Source organism: Linepithema humile, chromosome 2, assembly GCF_040581485.1.
Source record: "Linepithema humile isolate Giens D197 chromosome 2, Lhum_UNIL_v1.0, whole genome shotgun sequence".
NCBI lineage: Eukaryota > Metazoa > Arthropoda > Insecta > Hymenoptera > Formicidae > Linepithema > Linepithema humile.
The window spans coordinates 24847735-24862200 of record NC_090129.1 but is presented as its reverse complement, the minus strand read 5'-3'; the positions used below and the strand labels follow the sequence as shown (position 1 = coordinate 24862200).

At 37.7% G+C, this 14466-nt stretch overlaps 1 protein-coding gene across 11 annotated transcripts in view; it reads right to left on the bottom strand.

The window, feature by feature from the left end:
* LOC105667782 (rho guanine nucleotide exchange factor 17) overlaps window positions 1-14466 on the bottom strand; it is a 104228-nt gene that overhangs the window by 14043 nt on the left and 75719 nt on the right. For all 11 annotated transcript variants that reach the window (XM_012359794.2, XM_067350228.1, XM_067350225.1 and 8 more), the window contains 2 exons: window positions 4664-4741; window positions 338-415 (listed from right to left, as the gene is read on the bottom strand). In XM_012359794.2, coding sequence (XP_012215217.1) covers window positions 338-415; window positions 4664-4741 — 156 coding nt within the window. The remainder of the gene's footprint in view (window positions 1-337; window positions 416-4663; window positions 4742-14466) is intronic.

Sequence of the window (14466 nt, the reverse complement as noted above, 5' to 3'; positions counted from 1 at the left end):
TACTCTGAACGCGTCTTAAAGGATTAAGTAGAGACTTTCTGCGATCGATCGGCAAGTGTTCTTTGTTTAAACAGGATAAATCAATTTCGCGGTTAGAGATCTTGATCCTAAATCTACAATCAGTTGAAAAATCGTCAAGTTCTCCTTCTGCACTTGACATGGATATTTAAATTATAATCCCGCGGAACAAAGCAAAGAACACTTTGCTCGAAATTTATAAAAACGTTGAATTATAATCCGCGAACGAGACATGAATTTATGATATGCACGATATAAATATCAAGTGTTCTTTTACTGTAAAAATACGAAAATAATGTTTGCAGTAAGCATATAATACCTGATAAAATATTTCGTCGACCGTAGCGGCATCCACTAAACCCGCATTCTCTGGGCTCTTTAAAGGCTGCAAGTATTTCTGGAATTCATACCAAATTATATTTATAATATTTTCTAAATATGGTAATTTTATCAATTGAAAATCTATTAAGATAATTGAAGATGTGTAATGTGATGTTGTTCTCGCAATCAACAGCATTGTTACCTTCAAACACAATATTCGTAAATTGTCTGGTATCATCTAATAAAACAAAATTGCTGACGATAATGTATATTCTAGACATTCGTGACAAAAGGTAACTTGTATTTACTCCCCCATTGTTAGAAAGTTTGCGCGTCCTTGGCGTACCTTCGGCTTAAATTCCTCGTCCTTCGTGCCGAAGGAGAGCCCACGAGTTTAAACGCTAGAATTTCAATTCCGAGGTTTAAGAAATTAATTAAGTTTAATTAACGCCAACGCCTTGATACTGTAATCGAACGTGGGCAAGTATGTCTCACGGTTTATTTGTACGTTCCTAACGGCTTCCTTCCTATTATTTTTCTAGGTCGCGTTGGCGACGTAAAAAATGCGTGGCCCCCTTCGTCGTCGGCTCCAAGGCCGTCGTTAAATAATCGGCAAACGTGCCGACAACGATTCCCGTTGTGCAGTACAGCCGCGTTGTTTATAAAATATGACAATCAAGCCGGCTGCGCGCGCCGTTACGGTGACGCTGAGATTCCGCGAGAGTATAACGCGGGTTAAAAATTGCTCAGCTAAACCTCAAAAAATCAGCACGCCCTATTTTAAAAGTATCTGCAGTAGAGCGCGTCATAATTTTATGCATTTGAGTGATTGGATGACCCAGTGCAACAGTGGCAGTATTTAGAATTATTCTAAATACCGTCGTTTATATATTTCTTAATTAAAAAGATAATATATGTACATAACAGATTTCCTATAGTAGGATTTTATTCAGCTAATTTAATGAAATTAGTAACTTTTTTCATGCTTTGTATGCTGCATGTTTTACTTTTTTAAATCACAAATATGACAAAATTACGTAAATTGGTATTATATTATTCCGACAAATATACGGAAATAATGCCTCCAATTTTTTTCTCAGAAAATTTAATTCCTACAATTATCCGTCATTAGCAAACATTCAGTTATTTTTTCACAAAATCATCATCATTTTCTGTGTGTCATAAAATCATCATCATTTTCTTTTGAATCAGACGCTGTATTCCAAACTGATGGATTGTTCTTCCTCAACCCCTTTATAATCCAGATCTGGCACCTTCAAATTATCGCTGCAGGATATACGTAGATGTCATTTTGCTAGGATACACGTGGATGCCAGACGGCGACGCGGTTAAAAAAGTGTTTGTGAAGCCCTCAAGAAAATAATCGCAGCAAGAAAATTTCTTGAAGAAATTTTACCGGTTTGGAATACAACGTCTGAATCAAAGATGGTAAAAGTATATAAAAAATAATAGTGCGGTTTGTTAATGACTGAAAATTGTTTATCTGCAAAAACCATGGTTGTAGGAATTTTCTGAGAAAAAAATTGGAGGCATAACATTCGTACCTCGTATATAAAAATACAAAACAATTTTTAAAGTATGTATGACAAAACATTCAAAAATTTTATTCCTGTAATGCAACTTTTCAGAAATAAATTGTTTATAAAATAAGAAATAATTAAACTGATATTTGTCAATAAATAAAACTAGATATTTATTTCTTCTAAGTATTGCAAAGATTTCTTTGCGTCGTCGAATGTATTTTAGAAATAAAATTTTCCTTGAAAGTTTAGAAATTCGCAACGAATACGTTTTACGTAATTACTACGTATAGTGTTTTATGTAATCACTATATATAGTAATTACTATGTACAGTTGACAAAATAAAATACATCGTCAAATAAATCGTGATAAAATTAACATTAATTTTCCAGCAGCATTATTCCGTGTATTATCGTAATTATTTGATTCAATGGTTACTTTGCACTGTGAAACGATAATGCAATTAGCGCGGCACATAGCCTGTGCAATTATTTAAAACAAAGATCGGTCTCATCATTGGAATTCCACAGCTAATGTTTGCTCGGATAACTTTCATTAAACCGCCAATTGCAGCCTGTACAATTGTACAGAACACGTTGCACGTTAATATGACCCATGTCACGCTGCACACGTGTTCTGGTCACGAGTATCCCTGTGCCTTCTCTTGAAAAAGCTTCATAAATTTCAAAAAATATACAAAAAAAAATTTAAGATACTTATCTTAATGTTTTCGATACTTAAATTAAATATTTAATTTCAAAAACATGTTATATCTGAGATAAAAATTTTATGTACTTTCCACAGTGATATAAATATAAATTATGTATTCAAATAATTCACATAAATATGATAAAATTCATATCTTTATATCGCAAAATTTACCCCTGTATTTTTAATTAACTTTTTTCCCACATATCTAGTTGCAAATTGCAATTAAGTAATTTAAAAAAATCATGAAAGTTATGAAGCTTTGCTGTTAAAATATTTTTAGCACTTCGTTTTAACAAAAGTTAAAATTAAAAAACGAAAGAGACAACTGGCAATGGTTGAGTGCAAACTGAAACATTTTGTATGCGGAATATATTTCCGTGTCGGAAATTAGATTTGGATGAGTAACGCTATTACCATTTCGCGATACCGAAACGATACTTTGAAATGCATATTTGTAAAATTGCCTTGCACATCGTCGAGTAATCCACTTCGCGAAACGCCCTTCAACACATATTAGATGTATTGCGTCATTAAACAAAATATTCAACGAAGGACACAAACGTGTGCAAACAACGCACTGAAAATCAAATCACTATAAACATAACACGATCCTGAGAAGGCTGCATGATTGTTGGCTTCTTACAATGAATACGCCACCTTGACATGCATTAATAATTGCAAATTTAAATTTTATACGAAGGTGAGTCAGAAATTATCCGCAATTTTTTTCCGCAGTAAAAAAACGAAAAAAAAAAAACAATTTTCACTGCGGATAATTTCTGACTTACCTTAGTACATACATTTCAGGTGTACGATGCATTTTAAATGTTTCTTCATTTAAAATGAATGAAACTAGGATGCATCCTACACATACATCCTTTTATGCCAGAAACATATGCATTATTTACGTTGCTGAAACCAGAATTCGAAAATTTAGCATCAACATTGCCATTACTAGCAGTACGCAAATTATTAATTTTGCGATTGAGCCCCAAGTTAATAACCAAGTGCTTTTCTCAATTAATAATCAACGGTTTGATAGCACACCACATATTTTTTTTACCAATATGAAATTAATCTACTATTTATTTTATTTTCGTCAAAATACATAATATATAATTATATTCTTATATCAATTAATAATGTTTTATTTGATATATTAATAATTAATAATGTTAATAAGATAAACATGTATGTCGACACTTATGGATCTCCTGTCATTTTCTTTTGTTACAAAAAGTTTGAAAGACATTGATTGACAATCATGACTGTTGTTATCAAAATAAATCACGGTAAAAAATATCGTATATCATATAAAAAAATAATTTCTAAATTGTTCAAGGCCTCAAGATAAAAGCAACGTTGGTACGTGTTTAATCGCAAATGCGTCTCTTACAACATTACGTAAGCACTTAAACGGGCCGATTTCCGCAACTATTCGCCGCGACCTGGTATTCGCATCTATTTCCGGTGTTTAACGAAGAGTGATTATGAAGTCGGGAGTGGAAATTTAATGATAACAACAGGCCGGAGATGGCGTGTTTGGGCGAAACGAGCAACAGCTCGCTCGAGCGGAATTGTTGTTCGATCGGAGGCGAATAAATGGGCGGGGGTGTTTGTTTACAAGATGCAAGGACGAATCGCAGTTTCCGACATGCATCAGTGCAACACCATTTCTTTGCAGCGCAACTCGAGAGATCGATCGACGCAATCTTCTTGACCACTCCGGTCCAGAATATTACTTTTCAAGCAAATTAATTTGCTTACATTTATTTACATCCTTCTTACTAGCAAAAAGCTTTCAGAAGCTGAGAGCGACCTTCGCTATGAAATGTGCTCGATATATCAAAGCGTTAAAAAATATATGTACGATCAATATTGCTGTGCTGATTAAAAACAATTTTTTCAAGTTTCGACTGTAAATAACGGCCGCCGTTATTTACGGCTCAATCGCGATTATCACAAAACATTCCGAAAGACATTTATTTTATCCATTTAATAAAAAATCCGATTTGGTAGAATTAACCTCTTCTTTTTTTTTTTTATTTATTAAGTCAATAAGTATACTTACATTGACTAGTATCTGTAGCGCCTCTACGTAGGAGCGTTCCGTATCGTAAAGCTCCACCACCACGTGAGTCCTCGTGTCCTGCAACGGAAAAAAAAAGACAACTATTGAGGCAACCGTTGAGTGACGTTCAAGAGAAGGAAGCATTCGACTGAGACGGAGAAAGAGGGACAGCCGGTCATCACTTGATTATCGCGTCTCGTGGCGAAGATCGCACGTGTGCCTACGAAAGGCATACACGTGCGATGCTTCACGTGCCTAGGTATCATGCACTTGATTATGATCATTATGCAACGTGAACGACGGGCCGTAAGATGTTGCGTCTCAGGTGTGCATTGCGGATGCAATCGCGGAAGATAATGAAGACAATGTATCGACATTGAGATGCACGCCGACATCGAGATGCCAATGGTAAGAAAGACGAAGTATCTTAACCCTGGATGTGACTAATACACGATGTAATGAATCACGCGGTACCAATTTATCTCAGAATTTTCACAATGTCTTTTAACGTTGAGTCTTTTTTTTTTTTTTTTTTTAATTATATTTCTCACTTTCTATACATTTTTCTCAACTAATCAAAACACAGAAATAGAACAATAAATAAATAAATGCAATGGATAAAGGTATATTGTCGTAAAGGTAAATTTTATATATTTTTTTTTTTAGTTATTATTATATTTAAAATTATTTTAGGACTACTTTTGCGACGTGACGCGTCAAAGGCTTACTCAACGCTTACTCAAGGTGCTCGCCGGAATGTTTTTTCATTCGGAATTAGTTCTGCCTGGTCTATAAACATGAAAAACGAGAACTACCTACGCGTTCGAAAGTGACGCGCTCGTTATTTTCGCTATCCACCGACGGTTGACTGATGAGTTTGCGATCAGCGTTCATTGTCATCCTCGTAGGCCACCTATATTGAGATTTCGTGAGCACAGGCACCTTCCACTCGCATAGCAATCCAAGGGGAATTGCTTGGTAGGTGCGTTATCGGTTGTTCCGCTACTTCGCGAAAACGTTGCGCCGCGAAACGCGCCCGAGATGGAATCCACACTCGTGCGTCTCGCTCGCTTCCGGCCTCTCACTTTAATCTATTCCGCTTGGCGGAAACGGCAAAATCAAAGTGGGGCTCTTAAGTTTCCGTATGTAAAGGTTGTTCCCAGACGTTTTATTCTTGGGCTCTACGAGTAGGCGAGCCTTAAGTCGACTACGCTTAAGCGCTTCTCGCCTTAATAAACTGTATTGAAAGAATAATAATTATGTAATGCAATGTATGTCGTGCAATTTATATATTTTTTTTTTCTATTTTTATTCGGAAGCTTTATGATTTATAGATTTTATATAAATCCATAGTTCAAAGTACAATAAAATATAGTTTTCATTGCATATTTTTATGTGGATTTTTCTGATTAAATTGCTATTGACACAATATTTCAGAGAAACGACATTTCTCAACAATAAACTTTTTTATTATCAACATGAAAATTCCAAAACGAATAATTTGTGTAAAATCATCAGCGATAGAAGCTTCCAAGAAATTATACAAAAAATTAAAAAAAAAAAAAAAACGGAGAAATTTTCATGGTTGCGTTTTAAAATGTAGCACGTGCACATCTCTTTAATATAACACAAGAATCGCGAGAGGAATAATTTTCAAAATAAAACATCGATCATCGCGAGAGATTGGCATTGAAAGTTACGCAAGTTCCGGCTCGTGGTAAATGGAAAAGAGCGGACTGTCCATTGGCTCGTACGTGCGTCGCGTCGGAAAGCGATGAGCGCGTGGAAGGGAAAAAAGCCATGTGTCGATGTATCTGCACGCCTACTCGGCGCGCTCGAGCAGCGCCTCTTTAAAAGCTCATGGGGTTTGTACGCGGAGCTTTCGCGCTTCGGGATGATCGCACGTCGAACGCGTCGTTTACGAACGAACCGACCGACCGCCCGTTATATTTAGCGCCATGACTAAAGATCCCCGCCTCGCCCGGTGAGCTTGCAAGCTCATCCACAGCACTCTCTCTCTCTCTCTCTCTCTCTCTCTCTCTCTCTCTCTCTCTCTCTCTCTCTCTCTTTCTCGTACGCTTCGGCCTTTCCTCGTTTTATTGAGTCGCGCCCGATTGCGGAATCGATTGCGCGCGATCGATTGTGCCTCTCTGATCCCGTAGTGCGAGCATAATGATTTGCACGATCGCTTAATTACGCAAGATCCCTTATTAATTAGTTGCGGAGTTATATTACAAACGCTTCGCGTTATGAATCTGCTTCGTATTCATGCTTGCGTACCTAAGTAGCTTTAAATCTCAGTCTCTTCACATTGAAGAGATAAACGTACATAATTAAAATCGAGAAGAAGCTACGTGTAAATTCTTTAAAACACATCTTTTTAATTTAATAAACGTCGTTTAATAAACGTTTCTTATAATCTTTTCTTTCGATTAAATATTTATGTAACATTTCTTTTTTATTATATATTTCTCGTCGTCTCAGTAAACCTTTTGTGCGCACCTTTTGTACGCTTCATTCTCATCGTTTTATAGAAAAAGTCGATTATCGCATTGTATTATCCGCCTGATCGCATTTGTGACAGTTGGACGCAGTTGACTTTATTTCTCTCGTAATTCCATTATATAAACCGATCTATTACGCGAGCACTTAGTTTTGTACATGCTATATGTGTGTCCGGAAGACGAATAAATATTTGATCGAACAGAACAGTTCATCACGATTTGTTAATCAACATTTTCATGACAATTACACGCTATAAAATCTAATAAACATTGTTCCACGCACTTTTGCCTTCTGATTAAAATAAATTACGCGTAAAATGATTGGTAATTTATTATTCAAGAGATAAATTATGGATATTCTAGAATTTCTATTTGCCTCTCGTTATTTCTTATTCCATTATCATGAAATTGTTATTTGTTGTTATGTAGAAAATTAATTAAGTTATAATCAACAACATGTAATTTTAAAACAATTTAGATTTGACAGATTCATGCAAAAATAAAATAAAACTCGTCCCGATGGTGCGATTTACTCGTGAAGTTTCGAACAAATTCAACAAGACAAGATCAGGAAGAAGTACTTTCGTGACGTTGCCATGACATCGAGAAGAGGAAACATACGTTTCCTCATACTGGAATGTGTTGAGAGAAGAGCCAGATGGTCCTGACATCCGGACATGTTTTGGCAATTCTTCGATCAGACTTGTGCGATGAGTTCTAATATATTTTAGAAAAATAATATATGCGATGTTAGAGCAAGAAGAATCTCGAATAAAAAGATTAAATGCAGACTGTCCGATAAAGGCAGCAAGTTGATTTTCGAGCGTAGTCTTCCAGAAACGAGAAATGATTGACGTTATTCGATTAGTTTGTAGAATACGCGCACGGAATAATTAAGAGCTTCTGTCAACTATGTTTAGCAACTGCAGCAGGAGCTTCGCGTTGCATTTAATCTTTATAATAACAATGCGTTTCAATAATAACAGTTTCTACAATAATGTGTATCACTTTGAAAGCGATGCTGCACACGTGGCGATTATTAGAAAAGCGATATATTCATTGTCTCTTAAAAAGAAACAACAATGTGCAGATTCTAAATTAAAAGCCGCCTTCGTAATTATGTTATAAGTAATTAAAAAGCTAAAAATAAATTAGATTACAGCGTAGATAAAAACTTTCTTCCTTTCTATTTTATACGAAAATTTCATCACAGAACAAGATTGCAAAATCTACGAGTTATTTATAAAAATGTAAATAAGTAACAGATTTACTAGCAAGATATTTGATATTCATGAAGCTACGAAAATAGATGACATTTAATAAAATTTCTGCAGAAAATTTACTTTACAATAATCAAGAGGTTTGAAGAAAAATAAAAGTATTCGGAAACCTATCGACCTTTAATTCAATCGATCATACAACGAAGCACAATTAAATGCATCGGATAGTTAAGAGCCTGTCATGTTTAAACGAGAGCTTGAAAAAATCGTCCGCGTACTTACGAGTACTTATCCACGCGCCTTCCAGTCGCCTCAGAGTGCCACGCGATCTCAAGTAAACACTTTCAGCACGAGTTTGCTCGCCGACGAGGCTCGAATGAAATTACAACCTGTTACACGCGACGGAGGCGTCGCGACGCGCCTGTAATTACGCTCGGCTACCCGCGCTACTTGAATTTTCGATCAAAAACAGACAGAGAGAGAAAAAAAGAAAGAGTGTGTGAGAGTGAGAGTGAGTGAGAGAGAGAAAGAGAGAGAGAGAGAGAGAGAGAGAGAGAGAAAGAGAGAGAGAGAGAGAGAGAGAGAGAGCGCAGTAAATCGAGGCGAACCGGCACCTAAATCTCGTTTGGAAACCGCATTTCACACATTTTGCTATCGTTTTGCTAATTTCAGTCTAACGAAACAAATGGATGACACAAGATGATACAGCACCGCGCAAGCAATTCAAAAGATTGTATGACACGGTAATATCGCGGAAACAATGATCGAGGATTATCGGGGCGCGATGATTAATCGCCGCTTTTATTCCTCGCGAAACAACAGATTCATCTGAATTCTATTACAATAAGTACGATCTACTTTTCGTGTTTCTTCCGCGGAAATTTTTCTTCCCGTAAAAAAAAAACCATAATTTAAAATCCCATCGGTATTTTCCACGTATTTTTATTTACGGAGAAGATTGAGCGTTTAACGCGCGACGAGTATCATTCAATTTTCGATCACTTTGTTTCATTGCTCCGTTGCGTAATATTATAACAAGCTGCACAGGGGATAGAAAACCTCATCAAAACAAACTTATGATATCCTTCAATCTATCTAAGCCAAGCCGTTCGCCGAACAACTTTCGAACACTTAATTAATTTCATGCAAATGCTATCCACTTGCAATCCTGTCGTGTCATACAAAATATGCGCGAAATAAATCGTTTGCATCGAGTCGCATTAACATCTTTCGCACGAAGTCCATTAAACTTTAGAGTTAAACATTTTGCACAACCGGGATGATGTGTTTAATATATTCTCCAATATATCTCCTATCGAAAATAATATATTCAATCTCAATTATGCATGAGTTCGCGAATACATCGGCCGATCACAACACAACCCAGCCTGACCCGATCTATCACCGCTGCGTTGCATTGTTATTTATTATATTTATTAATTTTTATTTATTATTCGTCATTATTTAGATACGATAAAGATTAGTTCACAATATTCTAAGGGAACGCGTTTCCCTTAAGATCGGCGAAAATTGTCGTTTTTGAACGACTTGCCGGAAGTGCTGAGAACTCGCGATGATCGACGTCGAGCTATCTGCTAGCTACCTGTTGTTGCAGCATCACATCGCACAGATTATTATTAGTTTATCGGAATTTAACATCGAGAGAGGAAAGATTCAAATCGTCCTGAACGAATATCGGAATATTTCGGATGTTCACGTTTGACTCGCCGAACACAGTATCGAGGGACAATGAATCGCGACGGTCGTCGCGATGTAGCGATTCCGCAAAGCCTTCCGATTACAGCTTTTCCGCGAGCAACAGCTAAACGCGGCGTTTCGCCTGAAACTGGCGTCCCGTCGCACGGCCACCAGGAAGCTGATCGATGCCTAAGAGAATAGCGGCGGCGGAGAGGACGGACGCCGGGCGTCAGGACGCCGGCGCGGTACTTTTCACGTGGATTACACGCGCCCCGCCGTATCCTGATGCTGTACCACCGTTGCCACACTATCCTTCCCCTCGTGCAACCTTGTCCTACGCAGAGACGAGGCCTCGTCGCGACCTTGCATCGTGTCGCCGGGTTAACCCCTTCGAACCTTACTACTGTGCAACAGGTCTCTAATGTCAGATTTGGGTGAAGGCCGGAATAAACTATTCCGAAATCAATTTTTCCACTTCGATCAAATGATTGTGTAAAAAAAAAATCACAACGGTGGAACGCTATGTAAAAAATGCGAAAAAAAATATATCGAGTTGGAAACACCTCTAGTTTTTTTTTTAACCACCACTGTGCAACATATTCACGAATCAAATGAGATAAAATTCTAATTCCAATCCGTTCTTTTTTTTTCCGTTGTAATTTGTTTTCAAAGTTTTCAGGCAAATTGTAACAAAATTGCAATTTCTATAAATTGAGTTTGACGACGGCAGAAGAATATGAATAAAATGGAATGTAAAAAAATTTCTAACTCTCCGCGATTTTCACAGCGCTTGAAGTTAGAGCGCAACTCATTGTCAACAGACAAGTTAATGTCACGGGCAATCGTTCGTCGCATTTAAATTTAAGTCGCACGTTTCCCGGCAGACATTTCGATTTTACGACGACGTTCGATCGCGGCTAAGACTCTTAAGTCGTTTGCGCGCAACCGTACATTTTGTTCTTTCAAATAACAGATCTAATTCATAGCCGCGCGGTATTCTGGCCTGTAAACTCACTACGAGACGCGCCCGCTCACAACGCTCGCTCGGACGAGTGTATCTCCGCGGCGCGGCGCGGCCTGGATTCACGCCCGAATAAACTCGTCCACGTGAGGATTCCGTTAAAGAAGTTGAACGCACGATTTATGCAAGCTGAGAGCGCGCGAGAACAATGACCGGCTGGCATACGCTGTTCTACGGTGGCGCGCGAGCGCGCTTGTATTTATCGGCGCAGCGGATGAGAGATCGATAAGCCCGTGAAGTGAATGCGAATACATCGTAATAAACAGACGTCTATTAAGATCTTGCTTCCTCCTTATTCAATGACGAGCAACCAATTTCCGCTACTCGCGCGCGCTCGCCGGAAGCGGCACAACGTCGCTGCTGGGAATGCATCGCCGATGCATTCCGATAGAAATTGTCGCGGGACAAAGAGAAATGAGATCTTTTCAACTGGTTCCTTTCAATTTTCACATTTCAGCGGCCATATAAAATCATCAAATAACAAGGGCCAAAAAACTTTCATTTTTTACCATTTTGAACGTCACCATTCAGTCGTATCTCATTATTTTACGTTGATAAGGTCACATTGTCACATTTTTTTTTATTTTTGAGGACATTTTTATTTTTAACATCTCCCGGTGCTACGACAGATTTATGCGATCGTGCTTAACATTAATAAAATAATGCACAATCTTCTATAAATTTTTATATCAAGAATTTAAAAGTAATATCAAAAGATATTAATAAAACGGCGCACAATGCATTAAGATAATGAGTTTATTTTAATTTCTTACGATTTTTCACAACCGTCACGAAGAATTTCTCAATGTGATACACTGAAGAATACAAAATAGCTAAATAAAAGAGATGGTGAGGGCGTTACGCGGGAGTTAAAGGTCGAGGCGGGTGTTATCGCCGATGATTTTTCTTTTCGGAGCGCGCGGAATGCACTTGCGGTTACGGCTCAGCATGTGCACTCTCTGAATTATTCTATGAGAGCGCATTTTTGCAACGTCTCGCGGCCCATATTTATTTCGACGACACTTGTTTAGTCTGCGGCTGGCGTCGAGATGCTGCTCCATACTTTTCGCACACGCATTTAGCAGGTTTATCAGGCTGCTTCAGAATGCAATGTATTGCACGTTACACGCCGCGCGTAAATTGTTAAACTTTTCCATCAATGTAACGGTCCTTGTAAATGATTGAAGGTAGATATATAAACACAGAGTGATTTATGAAATATTTATCAATAGAACAAATAAAAAATTAAATTTTTTGCAGACTAAAGAGAAATATTCATTTTCGAGTTGTCAAAAATTTTTTGGACATTCTACTTTGAAGAATTTAATCAAAAACTGTACAAGAAGAATTATATTATCACGTGATAAATTGAGACATGTCTGCTTTCGATATTTTTCTAAAAATATGCACAAAAGTGTGAACACACACACACAGTATGAAAATATTGATGTAATGCGCGAAAAGCAAACAGATATAAACGCTATAATATAATATCGCAATAAAGTTCCGTGCATTTACGAGATGAACAAAGGTCCGAACGCGACTCGGAAATACAATTCTGTTTACTCACAACTCGTGCTGAAGTGCTTCGCGCGCGATCTTAAGGTCGATTCGATCGAATTAAATATCGCGCAGCGGCTAGTGCCGAGCTTGCGAAACCGCAGGCATCAGCCGGCCAAGTGGTTTATACGTCGTCTAAGTTAAATATTTAAATATTTTCCGGTAACGTGCCGCAGCGAATGGTGCAACTACTTTACCCGCGCGCACTGCAATACACTCGTCGGTTTATTCATAGATTATCCGGCAACATCCTGGTCTACCATGCAGTCGCGTATATAGATGCATCACCCGCCGTTTCACGATCATTCTTCGATCCGATCGAAATGTCGCGAGATATTGCGAAAGCACCGCGTTTCTGATTTATGATCGCTATTCCTGTTTGCGCGCCACGAAAAATCAACCGTAGTCAAATTCTGTAACATCCGGCCTTAAATTGAGAGCTGTCTTCATGTCAATGATTTAGAAGAATTTATTATAGACACGCATTAAAAAGTTTAATAATAACCTCCTACAAAAATAAGACAAGTAACACTTAAAAACAAGAAGCTGTACTTGATCAATGGAAGTGTGATAAAAATATGAAAAGTTAAAGTAAATTAGAATATATGGAATTTAATTAAAGGATTACAAATATAAAAACGTAATATCGAATCTATTTCTTGATTTTAAACCGCTTTGTTGTTAAAAAAAGATGTCTCGTTAAGAAAATTATCTAAGCTTGCGAGATTGCTGCAACAGTACCGGACGTAACTGCGTTTAATATCGCGCATGCACAAGATTCCTTTACGGTCTCCCGAGAGACTGATACACAAGCGACGAGTAATAAAAGTCACCGGTACCTACCGATACCACCCACGTGCCTAGTCGCATCCGCACCTCTTAACAGTCAATGGAAACGCGATTACGCTATTGTTCGAAAGTTTATGGCCGGCCGACGGGGCCTTTCATTACTCTCCAATGTGTATCTCTCGCATTGCCGCGCGCTTTCTCGCCGCACGTCGAATTTCCGCCGCCGGGGCCGCAGTTTCTCTAAACTTCCACCGATAATGCTATCGATAAAGTAGAGAATTTGTACTCTCCGCACGACGCATGCTACTTCATCACGTCCAGGGAAACTTGCTACTTCAAGAATACATCGTCGGGTACAGCACATCGGACCGTCGGAATGCTTAGATGCACGCAATCGCTTTCGCTGTTCCAATATTAAATGATTGAAGCGCCGAGCGGGAGCAAGTATTGATCGACATGGAAATTGAGTACTGCAGGCATCCAAATATTATTAAATGTATCATATATAGCTTGAATCCTGCTTACGTAAAATTGTAAATGATATAAAATTATCTAAGAAACTGTCACAAATCATATTTTGCGATAATTATATTTTAATTGGCAAATTCGTATTTTTTTTTTTTTTTTTTTATTAAAACTTTATAAAATTCTACTTGTGCTCTGTAAATGTATTATTCGTTATAAAAATATCGTGTTTCTAAAATTGGCAGAACAGATATTTGATCTGGAATTTCGATGAATTTTTGCGTCATAATAATCTAACAAGAGTGCAAAAATAAATATAGTTAGAACGTAAAGCAAAAGTAAACTAAAAAATTGTAAAAGATCCCACGAAGCATTAAGCGACGAGCTTTTTGCGAACTTCACACAGTGGAGGTCATTAGTATTACGTCATACCCGACAGCAATTTCATGAATGAAATACGAAATTCACGCGCTTGGGCGTAATGACGTCAACGGCAAGCATGACGTCGACGGAAGGTCTCACGCATCCACGGAAGAAATAGTTCGC